The sequence below is a fragment of the Perissodus microlepis genome, chromosome 8 (assembly GCF_051167445.1).
Source record: "Perissodus microlepis isolate ML-2025 ecotype Zambia chromosome 8, ASM5116744v1, whole genome shotgun sequence".
Lineage (NCBI taxonomy): Eukaryota > Metazoa > Chordata > Actinopteri > Cichliformes > Cichlidae > Perissodus > Perissodus microlepis.
In genome coordinates this window covers 28,346,112-28,364,571 of record NC_140468.1, presented here as the reverse complement: position 1 = coordinate 28,364,571, position 18,460 = coordinate 28,346,112, and the positions used below count along the sequence as shown (strand labels likewise).

The 18,460-nt window shown below is 41.3% G+C and overlaps 1 protein-coding gene across 7 annotated transcripts in view; it reads left to right on the top strand.

Moving 5' to 3' along the window:
* The window catches only part of LOC146382158 (RNA binding protein fox-1 homolog 3-like), a 530,501-nt gene extending 512,576 nt beyond the window's left edge, over positions 1 to 17,925 (top strand). For 2 of the 7 annotated variants that reach the window (XM_084938507.1, XM_084938509.1), the window contains one exon: positions 17,256 to 17,914. In XM_084938507.1, the coding sequence (XP_084794633.1) occupies positions 17,256 to 17,315 (60 nt within the window). In that variant the 3' untranslated portion in view covers positions 17,316 to 17,914. Of the gene's footprint in view, positions 1 to 3,410; positions 8,394 to 17,255 lie in introns of those variants that run through there. The other 5 variants (XM_084938514.1, XM_084938510.1, XM_084938515.1 and 2 more) reach the window with 4 other exon arrangements.
* The last annotated feature ends 535 nt before the right edge of the window (positions 17,926 to 18,460 follow it).

The window sequence follows — 18,460 nt, the reverse complement described above, 5'->3', positions numbered from 1 at the left end:
CTCATACCGACACACTCAGAGAAAGATCACGTGTGAGGTCATCAGGATAGGATTGTGTTGGTGTGTGTGACTGTTGCCTGTAGGTTTATATTGTTCAGTGGTAACTATGTGACAGTGTTCAGATCTTCTTACAGAGTAACTGGAATTATGGCACGACGGGACCACAGAGACATCTTTATTTTTACATTGGTCACACCTAGTGATGTTCGATTCGTGAACGAATCATTCAATACTCGAGAATCACTTTACTGACTCGTGAATCATGATTCACAAGCCCAACTGACTCACTGACTCATCCCTGTTGCTGTTAGCAAACTAATTCCATTAGTAGAAATATATCTAGCTTATAATTAAAATTGTGGGGGGGTGGGGGGGGGGACAACAGCCAGTTTCTTAACAAAAGCATTTCTGCTCTGAACTGGAAGAAAAAACCCTGAGTAGAAGCTCACATCAAGAAAATAGCTCCTCGGTTCACAGTTGCATCGCTCTGCTAACATACTAACAGCACATTTGAGCTACTCACCCCCTCCCTTCCTGTGTTGAATCGTAAGCGTAAGCGAATCACTCAGGACTCACTAACCCCCTCCCGTCCTGTGCTGAATCGTAAGCGTAAGCGAATCACTCAGGACTCACTAACCCCCTCCCTCCTGTGCTGAATCGTAAGCGTAAGCAAATCACTCAGCACTCGCTAACCCCCTCCCTCCTGTGCTGAATCGTAAGCGTAAGCAAATCACTCAGGACTCGCTAACCCCCTCCCTCCTGTGCTGAATCATAGAGCGAACGAATCACTCAGGACTCACTAACCCCCTCCCTCCTGTGCTGAATCATAGAGCGAACGAATCACTCAGGACTCACTAACCCCCTCCCTCCTGTGCTGAATCATAGAGCGAACGAATCACTCAGGACTCGCTAACCCCCTCCCTCCTGTGCTGAATCACAGAGCGAACGAATCACTCAGGACTCGCTAACCCCCTCCCTCCTGTGCTGAATCATAGAGCGAACGAATCACTCAGGACTCGCTAACCCCCTCCCTCCTGTGCTGAATCATAGAGCGAACGAATCACTCAGGACTCGCTAACCCCCTCCCTCCTGTGCTGAATCACAGAGCGAACGAATCACTCAGGACTCGCTAACCCCCTCCCTCCTGTGCTGAATCACAGAGCGAACGAATCACTCAGGACTCGCTAACCCCCTCCCTCCTGTGCTGAATCACAGAGCAAACGAATCACTCACTCGCTCACCCCCTCCCTCCTGGCTCACAGCTTCTTCTTCTTCTTCTTGGTTGGCAACCAATGTTAAGGCGCATTACCGCCCCCTGGCTCACAGCTCAGTGGACATTTAGATGAGAAAATATATATTTAACACATTTAAGGAAAATACTAATAAAATACAAATAAACAAAATAAATGTTTATTAAACAATTTTGAGAGGAAATTGCTTAATTTTAGAAATGTTTTTGCTCTTTTTTGCTCTATAAAATAGTAGGTTTTTTTTTTAGAATCATTCATCTTAGCAGTGGGATTTACATGAAAAGAGAAACAAATTAAGTTTGAGTGAAAATGTAAATTTTTTGTACTCTCTGGTCAACTGACTCAGTGAATCAAATGACTCAAAAAACCCGATTCACTTTGGTGAGTGACACATTAAAACTCGATTCAGTAAAAAGAATCAAATTTACCATCACTAGTCACACCACCACAACAACCCTCTCAACCCTGCTTCCCCGTGATTTAACACCGCGGGCGTGATCTGCAGATGCCGCACAGGTGCAGCCACACGGCACCACAGACCACGCCCCACCACACAGCCCCATCGCCCGACTGAGACCGGCCGAACCTACTCCCCCCCGGCCTCCAACCTGACGACAGGGCAGTGTCTCTTGCGTAGGCCGCCCAAGTCTCCAGCGGTGATGGCAACGCTGGTCCGGAGGCCGGCCACGCCCGGTACCCGGCGAACCGGCACGACCATGCAGGCACAACCGTGAGCACCGCTGCGCCCCTCGTCTGCCGCCTCTGGCTGCTGAAGTGCCTCACGCGGCTCCTCCACCACCGTCGGGACACCCCTGTAGGGGTGGCGCCCAGGCGCAGAGCAGCGCCGCCAGATCCCCAATCCTTTTCAGGTGGCGCGCGGTCTGGTCCCGCAGCTCTTCCTGCTGGCGACGCACCTCCGCCACCTGCTCCCACTGGATAGCCGCCGTGTCAGCCATGATCTGGGACAGCTCCTCCCTTCTCTGGCTCTGTTGTGGGCCCGTCGTGCCGCATCCTAGGGTTCGGCACCAGTGTGGTGGAATTATGGCACGACGGGACCACAGATCCGTGTTTTGAGCCATCTTTACTTTTACACTGGTCACACCACCACAACAACCCTGCTTCCCCGTGATTTAACACCGCGGGCGTGATCTGCAGACGCCGTGCAGGTGCGTCCGCACGGCACCACCTACCACGTCCCACCACAGTAACATGAAAGTAACGAATGTCTTTATCCTGGGGAATTACTTTTAAGACAAGTGTTCTGTGTAATATGTGCATTCACTTTTTTAACATCACCGATCACAACAAAGCGGGGAACACCTCCAACATGCACGAATGTTTGATCACACAGCATGTAGTTAATGTGCATGGATGTAATGTCTTTGATATGCTGCTGAGAGGTGATGGTGACCCTCAAACTGAAGCCAATGAGAATCGATAAGGAATCGAATCAATAAGTGATATTGATAATGAATAATCACTAAACTCTAATCAGTTCCCATCCCTGTTCATTGTTGCTCTGCTTCTGTAAAAGGAGCTCCAGACTGCAGAATTCCTTGGACCCTTCTTTCCAACACATTCCCGTCTTTTAAGCCATCACCTGTGTCCAACCTCGTGTCATGTTCAGTAACGCTGTCATTCAAGTTAACATGTCATTTATCTAACTAACACTGATAACTTTGTGAACCCTGGACAACCTCTGCAACTTTCTCCTGGAAAGCCAGGACACTGTGTAAAAACATGGTGAATATAAGAAATAACCACGTTCTTAGTAAGCTGTGGACTTACCAACTGTTCTAAGGAACATCCAGTAACATTACTCTACACTGCATTACAGTAAAGCAGCTTCAGGTGACAGTTATAAATCACAGAGAATAATTTAATTCTCAACAAAAAGCACAAAATAAAAAACATGAGCCGTACAAAAGCTGTTAGTGACTGTTGAAAGTTCAAATATTAGGTTGAACTCCTGCTGCTGTTGTAACTGTGCTTTTATAAGCTTGCAGGAAAGAAATCCTCCAGCATATTTTCTTCTCAGTGGCTGGATGCTACAGTAGATTATGCTCATGATGCGTACAGTAGAGTGTAAAAGCCAGTGAAGATGTGCAGCTTATTTACACTGACTTGCTTATTTTCTGTGCTCTTGCCCTCTTCTTTTAGTAAATAAACGAAACAGTGAGTACAGATGGACACCTGCTAAAAAAAAGAGAGAAGATCACCGTGGACACAGAAGGACACTAACAGAGATCAACTAAAAGAAAAAAATGGCCTTCTGTCAAGAATTAAAGGGATGGACAAAGGGCCTGCTTTGTAAGGCCGGACCTGGACCGCTGAGTCTGTAGCCTGGGAGCAGAGAGGAGCCGACCAGCTCCAACTCCTGAAAAACAAGCCTTGCTGAGTGTTAGAGACCAAATAGGAAGGTCACGATAAAACATTTTTATTTTTGTAAACTTTTTTAAGTTTATGGTTTCTGAAAAGATCAAACATCACTCTGTGTATATACATATTATATACCATATGTGTGTATTATATAAGTATGTTTAAAAAAAGAAACTGTGCAGTTCAAAGAGAAGCTGAGGAGACGCCAGCTCCCCGTGATTTTTGAAGGTCAGCCACCACGCCCCACATGCCTTCTGCTGGGTGTGTGTGTGTGTGTGTGTGTGTGTGTGTGTGTGTGTGTGTGTGTGTGTGTGTGTGTGTGTTAAGGTGTGTGGGGCAGCTGGTCCAGCAGGCCTGTCACTACATAATGAGATTACAGCTTTTTGAGCCTGTCTTCCACTAATAACGTCTGTATCGGTCAGAAAATCTGCCTTTTAAATCCAAAAATACACACAGATAAGAAAAAAGGGTTAGAGTTTACTCTACAAGCTCGACTCAAGTTCCAGCGAGGTGGGACATTAATAACAGGCTGCCTGATGTCACCACAGTCTGGTGGTTTTACTGTGCCATGGAGTAAAAACTGCTCTTGTGCATTATGTTGGCACAGGCAGGGTAGGGCTGGGGGACAGAGAGTGGGTAAAAAATGAAAAGTGGAAATGATGATCTGCTTCAACACAGCCTTCAGCTTCCACCACTTAAAAGGACTAAGAGAGGGGTTAAAGTGAAAAGTCACACAGTGACAGCAAGTCTGTGTAAACTCTTCTGTTTCTATGGATTCCTGCTGACATCCTTCTGTATTTACACATTGTACTAAAAACACAGCCATGGTGCAGAGTCAGCTGTTGTCATCTACTATTGTTGTAGTCATTGTACTGGCAGTAAGAAGAAAGTATTTATATATAAATATAGTCATTTGTGATCTCCACCTCCTGGACATACGTTTGATTTTTCAGCTTTGACGCAGGACGTGGTGTAAGTGTAATGATGTGTCGTTCTTTCATGTCCTTTTGTTTCTCTTTTGTTCAGCTACTGAATGTAACTTAAACTTTTTAGGCAGATGGTGTTTTTTATGTGCTTCAAAAGAACAAACAGTATTCTGTATATTTATTACACGTGTAAATGATATAGTAACATGTTTCTGATAATATGCTGGACCTCCTCCTCACGATCACGTCATGTCCCAAAGGAAATAACGACAGTGAACAGACATGTCCTGCTGTAGCGTGAAGTACTACAGAGAGTTTTAGTTGTTTGGTTTGTCTTTGTGTAGCGGAGTCGTAGTGTCATCGTGGTGCTGAGGGTAATGCTGTGGTGAGGAACAGGACAACAAAGAAACACGAGACCAGTCTGAGGTGGGGAAACATTTAGCAGTGCGTCCTGTTGGAAATGGAGACGCTCTGCTGCAGGACGCTCACATGCACTTGTTTGATTTGTGGGTCGTAGCATGTGATGGTGTTTTACCACATTTATGGATACGACGACACTGAAACCTTTACATCTTTATTTTAATTCAGAGGAGGATTTGAGTCTCACTGCACTCTTACTTTAATGCATAGCACTTGGTAATGTAGGTAACATGGTCTATAAGACTAAGTGATCCCATGGACAGTACTCATTTACATCAGTTGTCAAAGGAGCTTGCAAAGAAAAGCGTTGTCTTCTTTCTTTGCAAGCTCCTTTGACTACGATGACCTGGATGACTGAGAACCTTCACAGACATTTACATCAGTTAATAAAGTGATGGAGGTGGAAACAACTGAAAGGCCACAGTAATCTAACTCGGTGTGACAGAACGAAGGCAACCCAAGCTCATGCTGAGTGTGAACGATTGGCTCTTTATCTTTTGTCCTTTTTGGACCAATTCTGTCTTTTTAAGCTGATCACTCGCTGGCCTTGGAGTGCCTTTAGTGCTGTGACTCCGTTCTTATGACCGTTGTGATATCATGTCTCCATCATGTTGATGACTGTCCCGGAGACCCAGATTTTACTTCCTTTCCTGTTTTTCTGGTGTTTCAGTGAGGCAGATGTTTGTGTGACAGGATCCACTGTTACCGCTGCATTTCTTTCTCCTTCACGCAGTGAAAGACTGGTTGTCCGTACTGTTCTCTACATGAATGTCTAAAAACTCTTTCAAAGACTAAATGAGCATCTGCGAATGTGTCTACAGACAGATTTTTTAACGATGCCTCTACCACACCCTCAGCGTGCCACTGCTGAGTTGTTCATCTGGGAAAAAGCTTCTGCAGTGGGATCAGGCAGCTGGACATGAACTGGGACTTAACAAAAAATATTCTAACGATGTCAATCTTAGCAGAGATCAGGTTTCCTCCGATCGCTGCTGTGTTATTCTAATTGTAATTTATTTTTGTTCTTTTTTTCCTTGATGTTCTTTCTCTTGGCTTGTTTACATGTACTGTATATGATGTTCATCTGTTGCTGGTTGGAGAGATTATCTAAAGGTCTGAAGTAGCTTTTAACTCTAGCTGTGGTATTCCCCTGTGGCATGGCCTTTTACCTTGGTCCTTCCCTTCCCCAATCAGAAAATGTGATGTTTGCATTAAGTACACGTACTCAGCAACGACATATAAAAATCCTCGGGCTTCCTACCAAAACTTCTCCCATTTGTTTCTATTGTGTATACCTCAGATACGAGCCCTAAAGCAGCTATTACTCTCTTAAAGCTCCTGGCAACCAGACCTCATTTACCTCCTCTCCCCCTCTTCCACACTTGAGCCCAACATCCACCCATAAGCCAAAACCACACCTACCTCCCCCGTTAACCCACTGACCTCCACCCTAAAGTCACAGAATACTTGCTGCAAAGACACGTTCTGACAGGTTTAAACTGAAGGACACTACATAAGCCCCGATCCTGCATACAGTTGGTCTGTGGGTGTTTCACCAGTACTGGGATTTGACAACATTTTATTTAAATATCTCATTTTTATCTCCCTACAAGGAGTTATCAAATCTTATAGACAGACAGAACTTTATCAATCCCCCGGGTAGGTTCCTCCGGGAAATTCAGTCATCATCATTATTATTATTATGATTATTATTATTGAGAGTTGTCTTTTAAATACCTCAGTGAGGTTAAGTTATATTGTGATTCATCTCTGTCCTTAATTACTTTAACGCCCACATTATCCAAATAATAATAAAAGATGTCTCTTATTTATTTCTCACAACATCAGGCTCAGTGAGCACAAATGCAAGAACTATGCACAAAACAAAAGCTGGAAGATATTTTAGAGTACGTACATGTATATAACTTAACCCATGCAAGTGAAAACGTGAAATCCTTACTGGAGTCCTTTGAGCAGCCCACTAACTTAGCCTGGAGTGTTGTTGTAACTGTATAGAAATTATACTGTGATCTGCAATATTTACTCTTTACATAACCTTCACAGTATTTCCAACAAGTGTTCTTTCTTGAGTAGGCTACCAAACTGTTTCCAATTCAGAAAACACATGAACAACAATTTAAAGTTGTCATTAGCAGCAGAACCAACTGTTAATTGGAATGACAATGTTATTGCTATAGAAGATCGATATTATTGGCATTTAGATTTGTTACCCATATGCCTCACTTTAACTATGCACTTCTTTCTAAATCTGTATATGAAATAATTTGGGACAATGGAAGCCAGATTTAGGGCACCTGCTAAAATGGCACAGGAGATAACGGTAGATTCTCAGTCTCGAGTCTCTGCTGTCACTGTCTTCTTTACACCATTTCTTCCATTTTATAAAAAAACAACATCAAATAAAACATAATAAAGAATTTCTAACTGCTCTCGAGTGGATAAGCTCGTGATTTTTCCCCAGTGTTCTCCTCTGCTCCGCCAAACACACAAACCCCTCATAATTGTTACATGTGTGCATGAAACAATACTCAAACTAATCATTTCAAAAATGTTGCTGATTTCACCTGTCAGTAAAAAAAGGGGTGTTTTACAGTACGGCAGAAAACTGAAAACGATTTGGCCTTGACGGTTGGTTTTCAGTCAGGATAAATGCAGACGCTAGTTTCATTTCTAGTATGTCTGAAGTTTTATTCAAAATAATATAAATTTCAAACTTATGCACACATGTCAGAAATGCAAACAAAAGACTGTCCTGAATGAATTTGTATCCGGTGATACGATCTGTTTCTCTTCAGCAATTTTGACTTAAATGATCTGGTTGCCTTTGAACGTTTTTCACTCCTGAATGCCAACAGCCTCCCGGTCCTATGCAGATCCCAAAGCACAAAGGTTTGACTGGTGACTATGGAGTAAAATTTAAAGAAAAAAAGACCTAACTTACATGTTTGCATTTTTTTAGTCTGCTTTTATTTATGTGTTTGAGGCTCCAGTGTTTTCTTCTACTCTTTATGTATCAGTTATTCTTTTTGTCAAGAGCAAAAACCTGTATTAATGTGTACAAACAAAGAGACTTTTAATGTGAGACTGAACCTGTGCAAGTGACACTGTAGAAGTACACGTGTGTCTGTGTACTTCTACAGTGTGTGTGTGTGTGTGTGTGTGTGTGTGTGTGTGCGTGTGTGTGTGTGTGAGTGTGTGTGTGTGTGTGTGTGTGTGTGTGTGTGTGTGTGTGTGTGTGTGTGTTGGATGGTATTTCTTTAACTGGTTGATTTATGTGTGCTTTTAATGTGCTTCAAAGAAACAATACTATTTATTACAATATTCGTACATTATTATCACAGTTATTATTACAGTTATTACTAACATGATTATTAATAAACATTTCTTTCCCCTGAAACTCTTCCATTGATTGACTTGGTTTGGGTCAGCAGCATGTTAGTTGTGTTACAGCAAGCCTGCAGTTGGTGACTGAATATTATGAGCTGTCAAACAGTTCAGCTACCTAACATACATAGGTCAAATTAAATGGTAAAATAAATATGAATATGTACTCACAAGCCACTTAGACAACTGATCATTAACAAAATATCTAATCAGCCGATCACATGGAAGCAACTCAGTGCATTTAGGCATGCTGACAGGGTTGTAAGAACCTGCCTACCTCGTAATTAAACTTGAGAATATGGAGGAAACGGGATTTAAGTGATGCAACAGTTTCTAGAGGTCAGAGGAGAATGGTGAGACGGCTTCGAGCTGCTAGGAAAGCAACAGTAACTCAAATAACACTCATTACAACCAAAATATGCAGAAGAGCATCTCCACAGGCACAACATGTCACACCATGAAGCAGATGGGATACAGCAGCAGAAGAGCACGTCAGGTGCCAGTCAGAAGAATCGGAAACTGAGGCAACAGTTTCTCTTTGGGTGACCAAAACTGTACAATAGAAGAAACAGGGGTAGGCACAAATTTGGCACAAAGAACACAAAAGCACCAAGTGAGCATTGTTTGACCGCCACAGTCTGCTTGACCCTGTCCATCCTTTTCACTTCACTTTGATTTCCCTGTCAGGACTCTTGCTGCAGCATTTTGGATTAGCTGAAGGCTTTTCAGGGAGTTTTTAGGACTTCCTGATAATAATGAATTACAGTCGTCCAGCCTGGAAGTAATAAATGCATGAACTAGTTTTTCAGCGTCACTCTGAGACAGGATATTTCTAACTTTAGAGATGTTGCACAAATGGAAGAAAGCAGTCTTACATATTTGTTTAATATGTGCGTTGAAGGACATGTCCTGGTCAAAAATGACTCCAAGGTTCCTCACAGCGTTACTGGAGGCCAAGGTAATGCCATCCAGAGGAAGAATCTGCTTAGATACCATATTTCTAAGATTTTCAGGGCCGAGTACAATAACCTCAGTTTGATCTGAATTAAGAAGCAGAAAGTTAGCGGCCATCCAGGTCTTTATGTCTTTAAGACATTCCTGCAGTTTTCTATACCACTGCAGTACAGTAGTATAGGAAAGACCAAGAAGCTGAGAATACCAGTGTGCTGTGTGAGAAACATGCAACCTGAGACAATAAGGAGAAAGTAATTTATATTTATATAGTTATACTCGTACTATATTAGTATATTATGATTGAGAAACATGGAGTTATGAAAGGAAAAGTATTCCTTTGTAACTGAGTTAAAAAAGAGATGCTGTTGAAAGAGTCATGATGTCCATGTGAGGTTGAGCTGATGAAACATTCTGTTAATGTACAATAGCAAACAAACTGAATAAGAGATGAGGGAAAGTATATATTTATATAAGACTGAATACTCATGTGTGATTAATGTAATAAATCATATTAACATACAACACAGGAAAGAAGAAAATGTAAAGATATTATTCTTTTTATTAAGATTATCATACGTTTTAAATTTGTTTTAAATCATGTTCACGTCACAGAGAGAGAGAGCAAGGATGTGGACATTGGCTGATTGGATGTCAGCAATGATGATGATTGGATATCCCAATGAATGACCGCAGTCCAGAAAGAGACGGGAGAGAAAGAACAACAAGGTAAAAAGTTTTGTGCAAAAGAGATAAGTTGATCATCAGAAGATTGGATCTAAGAAGTTAACGTTTAAAATATTTCAGCAGAGACGCCAGAGGCAGGGCTCTAGACTAACCTTTTGCCACGGTTGCACTGGTGCACCAGCACCAGTTAGGCGCACACAATTTTTTCAACCTCAGTGAGTTTTGGTTGGAGAGAGATAAAACCTGCAGCATCAGAATCGAGCGCAAAAAAGACATAAACACAAAGCGCGGACCCGACGCATCAGAGTCAGCGAGATGTCAGCGAGATGTCAGCTTTCAGCCCCGACGGCGTGTCCGTGTACACTGTAAAATCGAATTAGTTAGTTCCTAGAACTCAAAAAAACTAAGTAAAGCTTACTTAAGATGACTGTTAGGACAACTTATTCATTGCAAGTCTGCAGTATTAAGAATAACTTGATATTTCTGACTGTACAGTACTAATTGTTTACCTACTGACAAACATTTCAAGTTCAACTAAATGAAAAAACAACCTGAATATGATTAAAAATAATTAACAACACTTTTTGTAATGATGTTAAAATGAGTCCAACTTTTATTTTCAAACACAACAAAGTATAACAGCCAACATACTGGACACTGTTCTGCTGAACAACAAACAATTATATTTCCATCACTGTTATAATCTCACAATGAAACAAAGTCTCAGATGTAATTATTTGTTTAATTATTATTATTTAATTATTAATTCTTACCTGTTTTTTACACTACATCAATTCGGTTTCAGTGGAAACTTTATAAACTGGATTAAGTTACTTTATAACAATCCCTGCTCTGCAGTTCTCACAAATGGGGTGCGGTCCTCCAATTTCCGGATACTGAAGGGAACCAGACAAGGCTGCCCCCTCTCCCCTTTGCTCTTTGCCCTAGGCATAGAACCATTGGCAGAGGCAGTACGAGTTCAGGCGGACATACATGGTCTATCTGTAGGACAAAGACAGCATAAGATTATTCTGTATGCTGATGATGTACTTGTTGTGTTGACTCGGCCGGAAACATCAATCCCCTCTCTGGTTGAAACTATTAATAAGTTTAGTGGAATCTCAGGCTATAAAATTAATTTCAATAAATCAGAAGCGATGCCATTGGGCAGTCTGAAACAAAAACCACGGGCCCCTTCTCCATTTCCCTTCACTTGGTCCCCACAGGGCTTTACGTATCTGGGGATTAGGGTCACTCCCGCCTTTGAACAGATGTATAAAAGTAACTTTACCCCCCTATTTGAGCAGGTCAAATTAGATCTAGAGAGATGGAAGTCCTTACCGTTATCCTGGCTCGGTCGTATCGCTCTTTTGAAAATTAATATTCTACCCAGGCTACTTTACCCAATACAGATGGTTCCGACCCTTTTTCCACATAAAGCTATCCAAACTCTAAATGGCTGGTTCAGCTCCTTTGTTTGGGCAGGGAGGAAACCTCGTCTTAAAATATCCACATTATGTCTTCCATCCTCAAAAGGGGGCCTTGATTTCCCAGATATAAGGAAGTATCAGCTGAGCACCCATATGCGTATAGCTGCCGATTGGGTACAACAGTCTTCTCCTGTCTGGTTGGATATTGAGAGCTCTATGTCTAACTTCCCTTTGAAAAGTTTGCTTTTTGTGGGGAAACTTAAGACCTTAACGATGCTCTGTAGCAACCCACTCACATTATCTACTGTTAAAGCTTGGCGAATGGTTCAAAAACTAGAAGGAAGGTCTCACTTAACATCTCTTTTCACTCCCTTATCCGATTATCCTCTTTTTCTGCCCGGGACCACTGACCCTGGCTTTCGGAACTGGGCTGCGAATGGTATTTCTACCTTTTCTGACTTAATGGACGGGTCTAACCTCATGTCCTTTGACCAGCTAATCTATAAATACAACATTCATAGGCATGACTTCTTTAGATATTTACAAGTGAGGGACCATATACAGAGGGCTACAACAATACTCACCAATCAAACTGTCTCTAAATGTGAAAAGCAGATATTTCAGCCAAACCTTAGAACTTCTATAAAAATTTGTTATGGCCTGTTAACAGAATTTGGGGTCACTGACACAACTTATATGAAGAGGACTTGGGAAAAGGAATTAAATATAGAGATCAGTGACGAGGCATGGGACAAAGTTTGGGAGAATGCTAAATCTCTGAGCGTCTGTAATAAAGTAAAGGCAATCCAAATTAAAATCCTACACAGAGCTCACATATCACCTTCTCAACGCCATAAATACAATTCAGACCTTTCTCCGCTGTGCCCTAAATGTAAAATAGAGGTGGGCAACCTCACGCACTGTCTATGGTCCTGCCGGAAAATACAACATTTCTGGTTCCTCATAAAGTGTGAACTGGATAAGATCTTCACCACTGACACTGAATGCAATCCACTGTGTATGCTACTTGGAGTGGCAAACGACAAAATTAGGGGGAAGTTTGGAAAGCAGCTCTATGCACTGTTAACATTCTGTGCAAGGAAATGTGTCCTCTTGAACTGGATCACGGACACGGCCCCATCTAAGACTCAATGGCACCGGGTGGTATTGGAATATGTGTCACTAGATTTCCTAACATGCAAGCTACATAGTCGGGACAAAAAGTTTCATAAAATATGGGACCCATTCATGGCGTATGTCAGTTTGGATATTTCTGCTATTTTCTCACGGGCCTTGGTATAATGCAAGCAGATCACTGCTATTCTACATATATGTATTGTTAATCGTATCATAATCAAAATGTCTGGATTTTCCACTTATTTCTTTGTATTCATGAGCCGGGTTGCTTGTTTGTTTGTTTTGTTTTGTCTGTTTTGTTTCGTTCTGCTATGTTGTTGTTGTTTTTTGTTTGTTTGTTTGTTTGTTTGTTTGTTTGTTTGTTTGTTTGTTTGTTTGTTTGTTTGTTTGTTTGTTTGTTTGTTTAATTTTGGTGTCAGTGTAAAGTTTAAAACTCAATAAACACACAGTTATAAAATTATTCTGAAAAGTTTAGGCCTACCACAAGTTTGTTTTGTACTTACATTACTTATATAATCAAAATAAAATATTTGTTGTTCTGTCACAAGTGCAGTCTCTGATTTAAACAACACATTTGTTTTTCATTCCAACACAGGAGCTGGAATGTTGTAATATTTTAAGGATGCTTGTTTCCAGTCCAGGCATTACTGCCTGAATGACTGTCATGGATCGAGGTGATCCAAATGTAGGTGCAGAAGAAAGTCTTTAACTTCCCTTAAGTACAGTGGCAGTGGATGTGGGTTGGAGATGCAATGAGCTTGAACCTGCAGGCGACCATCTTCACCGACCACACCATCTGTGACGGAGGACTCATCTCTCCTGTTGTCCTGCAAGCAAACAATCATATTTTTTGGAACATGAACTTAATTGCTTTCTTAAAACATTTTTTCTGCATTTGGTAAATGGTAAATGGACTGGTTCTTATATAGCGCTTTTCTACTCTTCTGAGCACTCAAAGCGCTTTACACAACTTGTGCATTCACCCATTCACACAAGCACATTGATCTAAGTGCTTTCTAAGTAACATTCACACACATTCATACTCCGATGAACGCATCGGAGAGCAATTTGGGGTTAGTATCTTGCCCAAGGATATTTGGCATGCAGACTAGGGGAAGCCAGGAATCGAACCACCAACCTTCCGATCAGTAGATGACCTGCTCTACTGCCTTGGTATAGAACAGACTCCAATTTAGACAATCTCAGGCTCCCTCCCCACCGGAGAGGTGACATTCAATGTCCCACTGTCAGTCTGGATAGCCCTGACCCCCACCCAACACACAATAATGTCATGAAAGCATCATTTTAAAAAGGTCTATGCAAACATGGCCAATAACTTTCATTCTAATGATGTGCAAAATGATTTGGGCACAAAACAAATGTTGCTGTTAGAAAACTTGCAGACTTCACTATTTACAGTGTAGACCCTCTAAACTAAGTTTGGGGGATGTGATCTTTCAAGAAATGCAGACCAAACTGTTGTTTGTTTACTTACACAGCATGTCTTGTAGAATTAACTGGAGTCACCAGCAACAGCATCGTGCAGTCATATCTCAAGTCTAATAACAGAAGACAGGAAAAGATCAGTACAGAAACAACTTCCCCAAACCAAAGCACAAAAACAATAAGTAAACCAGGCTGATCTAAAGTATGATTAAAGTTCAGCCTGATTAATATAAATGTCACTGACAGTTGCTAATATATTGGAAACCCAAAATACTTACTGATGTCTTTCTGTCCAACAGCAGGAGTGCTGGTCCCGAGCCTCAAAGACGGTAAGAAGCAAGCAGAGGGAGAAGAAACAGAACATTTTTCAGAAACTGATTTGATCCAATCATTGTAACTTACAACACAGAGGGTCCATGTAGACCCCACACAACCAAATTAGACTAACACATATAGTAGTAAAAACACCATCTACTACTGTGTCTGAATGTGTGGTATTGGCACTGTCAGTTTAGTGTGTTTAAAAAAAGACCACCTAATTTAAATATCATCATTACATGCTTGTTAAGAGTTAACTTCCAATATATAAAGTTTCTTATAAGCAAAATGATCAGATCTAACATATGGCAGGGTTTATATGTAACATAATGTTTCTTATGATTCAACTGTGGAATTTAACTTAATTCTTTAGAAGGACAACCTATAATACTTTATTCTCAAGTATAAAGCCAACCTAGACGTTAACCATTTAACAGGCCACTAATCTGGATTATAGCTTTCACAATAAAACTGGTTTTTAAACACATTTTTAACAAAACAAATACTATTGTTAATATTATTATTATTTAAAATGTAATAAAACAGAAAAGTCGTTAAATATAAAAGCAGTTTGCTTATGTTGTTAAATAAAGGCTAGATTTGACATTAATAGATGCCACAGATGTTCAAAAGCTGCCACAAAGCATTAAAAAAAAATAGACGTCTCCGAAAACGTTGGAGCATTTTTGCAAATATGTGATGTCTTGATAAATTGAGCAGATATTTGAACTTTACACAGCTACATTCTTGCCTGAAAATATCTTAAAAGTTTATTTTGTGACGTTTTGGTACGTTTTCTCCCCAACAAACACAACAATGTCGATGAAACGTTGTGCACCATCAGAGTCACCTGCGGTAGCACCCAAAGGCAGAGGAAGATGCTAACCATCGCACGAAAAGTTGGACTTCTGGACACGCTAAAGGAAGCTAGAAGTTACCGTATTTTTCAGATTATAAGGCGCATTAAGCGAAACAAAACAGTCAGATAAGTCAAACTTTACTCAACTCATTCTTCTTGCTTCCTCTGCTTCTGTACCATTGATTCATTAATGATTCATTAATGATTCATTAATGATTCATTAATGAATCATTAATGAATCATTAATGCTGAATCCTCTGGCAGCTGCTCTGTTCTCATGTTCTGGACCTGAAAACAGGGTTTGATCTTTGGTTTCATCCTGTAATACTGGACTTATTTGTCTACGAAGGTTTGAACTTTGAGAGTTTAAACAAGAGAGAAACGTGTGAAAATGTTCATGCCTGTCTGAGAAAAGTGTAGAAAGTGAACGTATCCATATGCTTCTGTGTTGAGCTCTGGCAGTAGAGCCAAGCCAAACACTGGGCAGTCAAAGTATTTGGACTTTTTTTTGTAATAAAAACTCCTCAAAGTCCACTAATTCAAACATAACTGAACACTAATTTCTAAATGAACTGCATGTGGGTTTAATCTGAGCCTATGCAATAAATAAACAATAATAAGTTACAGATGGCTCAGAGCTGATGGAGTTCCTACATTACCTTCATGTTCAAATGCATCCACCAGGTGTCAGCATTAGCCTAAACAGAAATGGGTGAAGCCCTCATCCTGCGTCCAACCCCAACACTGAAGATGATTTATAATTGTAACGTTTGCTGGTTACAGAACACAAATACACATTTAAATTAATACATAAGTAAACATTATTAAGTCGACAATTAAATCAGTTGATTTTGTGGTGTGTATTGTTTGTTATTATAATACTCTAGGCCAGGGGTGTCGAACTCCAGGCCTCGAGGGCCGGTGTCCTGCAGGTTTTAGATCTCACCCTGGGTCATCACACCTGAGTTCATTACCAGGCCTCTGGAGAACTGCAAGACATGTTGAGGAGGTCATTTAGCCGTTTAAATCAGCTGTGTTGGATCAAGGACACATCTAAAACCTGCAGGACACCGGCCCTCGAGGCCTGGAGTTCGACACCTGTGCTCTAGGCCCTTTGCAGGCACTTCATCTCACTGATATCACTGATACTGATGGTTGCTTTTCTGTCCAGCTCTAATTAGCCACTGGAAAGCCTGCTGGTCTGATACTTACCAGTTTCTTCTGTTTCTTTAAGAAGGTCTATTATGAGAGACATATAGAGATGATATAGAGAGGCAGCTGTAATTCAGTTAAATTCAATTAAATGTTATTTATATAGCACCAAACCACAACAGCAGTCACCTCAAAGTGCTTTATATTGTAAGTTAAAGATCCTACAATAATAACAGGAGGACAGGACGAAAATCAGATTGTGGAAGATAGCCAGAGAGTAACAGAAACTGTTAAATCCAGTGTGTAGTATGAACACAGCACCATGTCTACCTGCTCTGTGCCCCCTCAGAAAGCCAGGCGTGGATCCTGACGATGTCACGGCCCCTCAGTCCTCACCTTGCTGGCTCATCATTTTCTGTGTGGCCCTCTCCTCTAAGCAGTCACGTGTGTGTGTGCATGGGTTGGTTATGGTGAGAAATGGGGCCTGCTGAACAGGTGTGTGTAATCACACACCTCGTCCTGATATCCTCATTTGTGGCCACTACTTGAGGCGGTGGCAGCCCTTCAGTCTCTGCTGGATCGTTGGGTAGTAATGGAGTATGGCACCTTTGCCACTGTGATCGTGTGTCTTGCCTTTTGTGTGGAAAACTGGAACCTGCAGTTTCCTTGTATGGCAGTGCTGTTGCAGAGACCTTTGCAAAAGAGTAGTGAGCTGTTTTATTTTCTTAGGAATGAAGGAAATCCACCTGTGTGGAAGTCCGGGACCTTGTCATTGCCGTGGACTCTGGGCACATCCTCCTGGATCTTTCTGCAGCCTTCGACCCTGTTTCTCATATTTCTCTCATGTATAAGCAGCCATCTTGGCCTCACTGCTACTCTCCTGATTCTTCAACAGAACTTGGGCTTCTGTGCTTGGACCCCTTCTCTTCACCATCTATATGCTCCCCCTTGGTGACATCATCTGCCGCCATGGTCTCTGCTTCCATGCTGAACTTTATCTCAGTACCAAAGTCTTCACCCTGCTCCTCCTACAATCACTTGTTAGCTTTATGCTTAAAATCACCACATGGATGTCATCTAACCTCTACTGAAGCTCAACGATCCTAATCTGGAAGATCAGAGATCCACTCGTTGACTCAGAGGGCTGCTTCATCTCATCCTTCCCTGAAGATGATATTCTGGGGGGTGTTGTAAGCTCTGCATAGGCTCCAATACAGCAGGTAAAATCAGTATTGAACATGTCACCAATTTCTAAGTAAATGTATTTATGCTGTTAACATGACGCCTGTAACAACCCATCCAATCCAAACGTGCAAAGAATTCAAATTGTAGACGCCCATAAATTAAGTTTATAATGAAAGATTACACAGAGAAAAAGTATTGAACACATTTACTGAAATGTATTTAATGTTTTGTACAAAACCTTTGCTCCATACTTTGTTCAATATTTATTTTACCTGCTTTATGGCCAGGACTAAGCTCTGGGAACGTGACACCCTTCTTGTAACATACTTTTTATGTCGTACATATGGCAGAAATGTTGTAATAAATACATATATTAATACATATATTTATGACTCATTTTTTGCAAGCTGCAAATTAATTGCATAAGACCAAGTCATAATTTAACAGCACTATTAGCATCACTGTTTATGAACATGTGTACAGATATCCAGTGACCCCGAAGTTTAACTGCACTAAAAACTGTTTGGCACAGTGTGAGGAGTTTGGAAAGGAAAGCGACTGGATGTTTCGTGAAGTTTCACCTCTCGTTAAAGAAGCTTCTTCAGCTCTCAGACCAAACGGTGGAGAGTCCCAGGACATTTCAGCCCTACTGGGAGTCCTCGCTTAAGCTCTTTGACTCACTACTGATCATGTGCATCTTTGGGTGAAGGAAAGAGACAAAAGACACCCTGTGGGAGCCAGAGTTTAAGAATTGATCATGATTACATTCAATAGTGGTAAATAAAATTATGTGATTAAAGATCGTTAGTCCAATATCCTACACACCCACTGAGCTGAGGTGTTCAGCCCTGTAAAGCTGCCTGTGTGAGCCCTGCAACAATACACTGAGAACAACATGAAAGATCCTGATTTTAC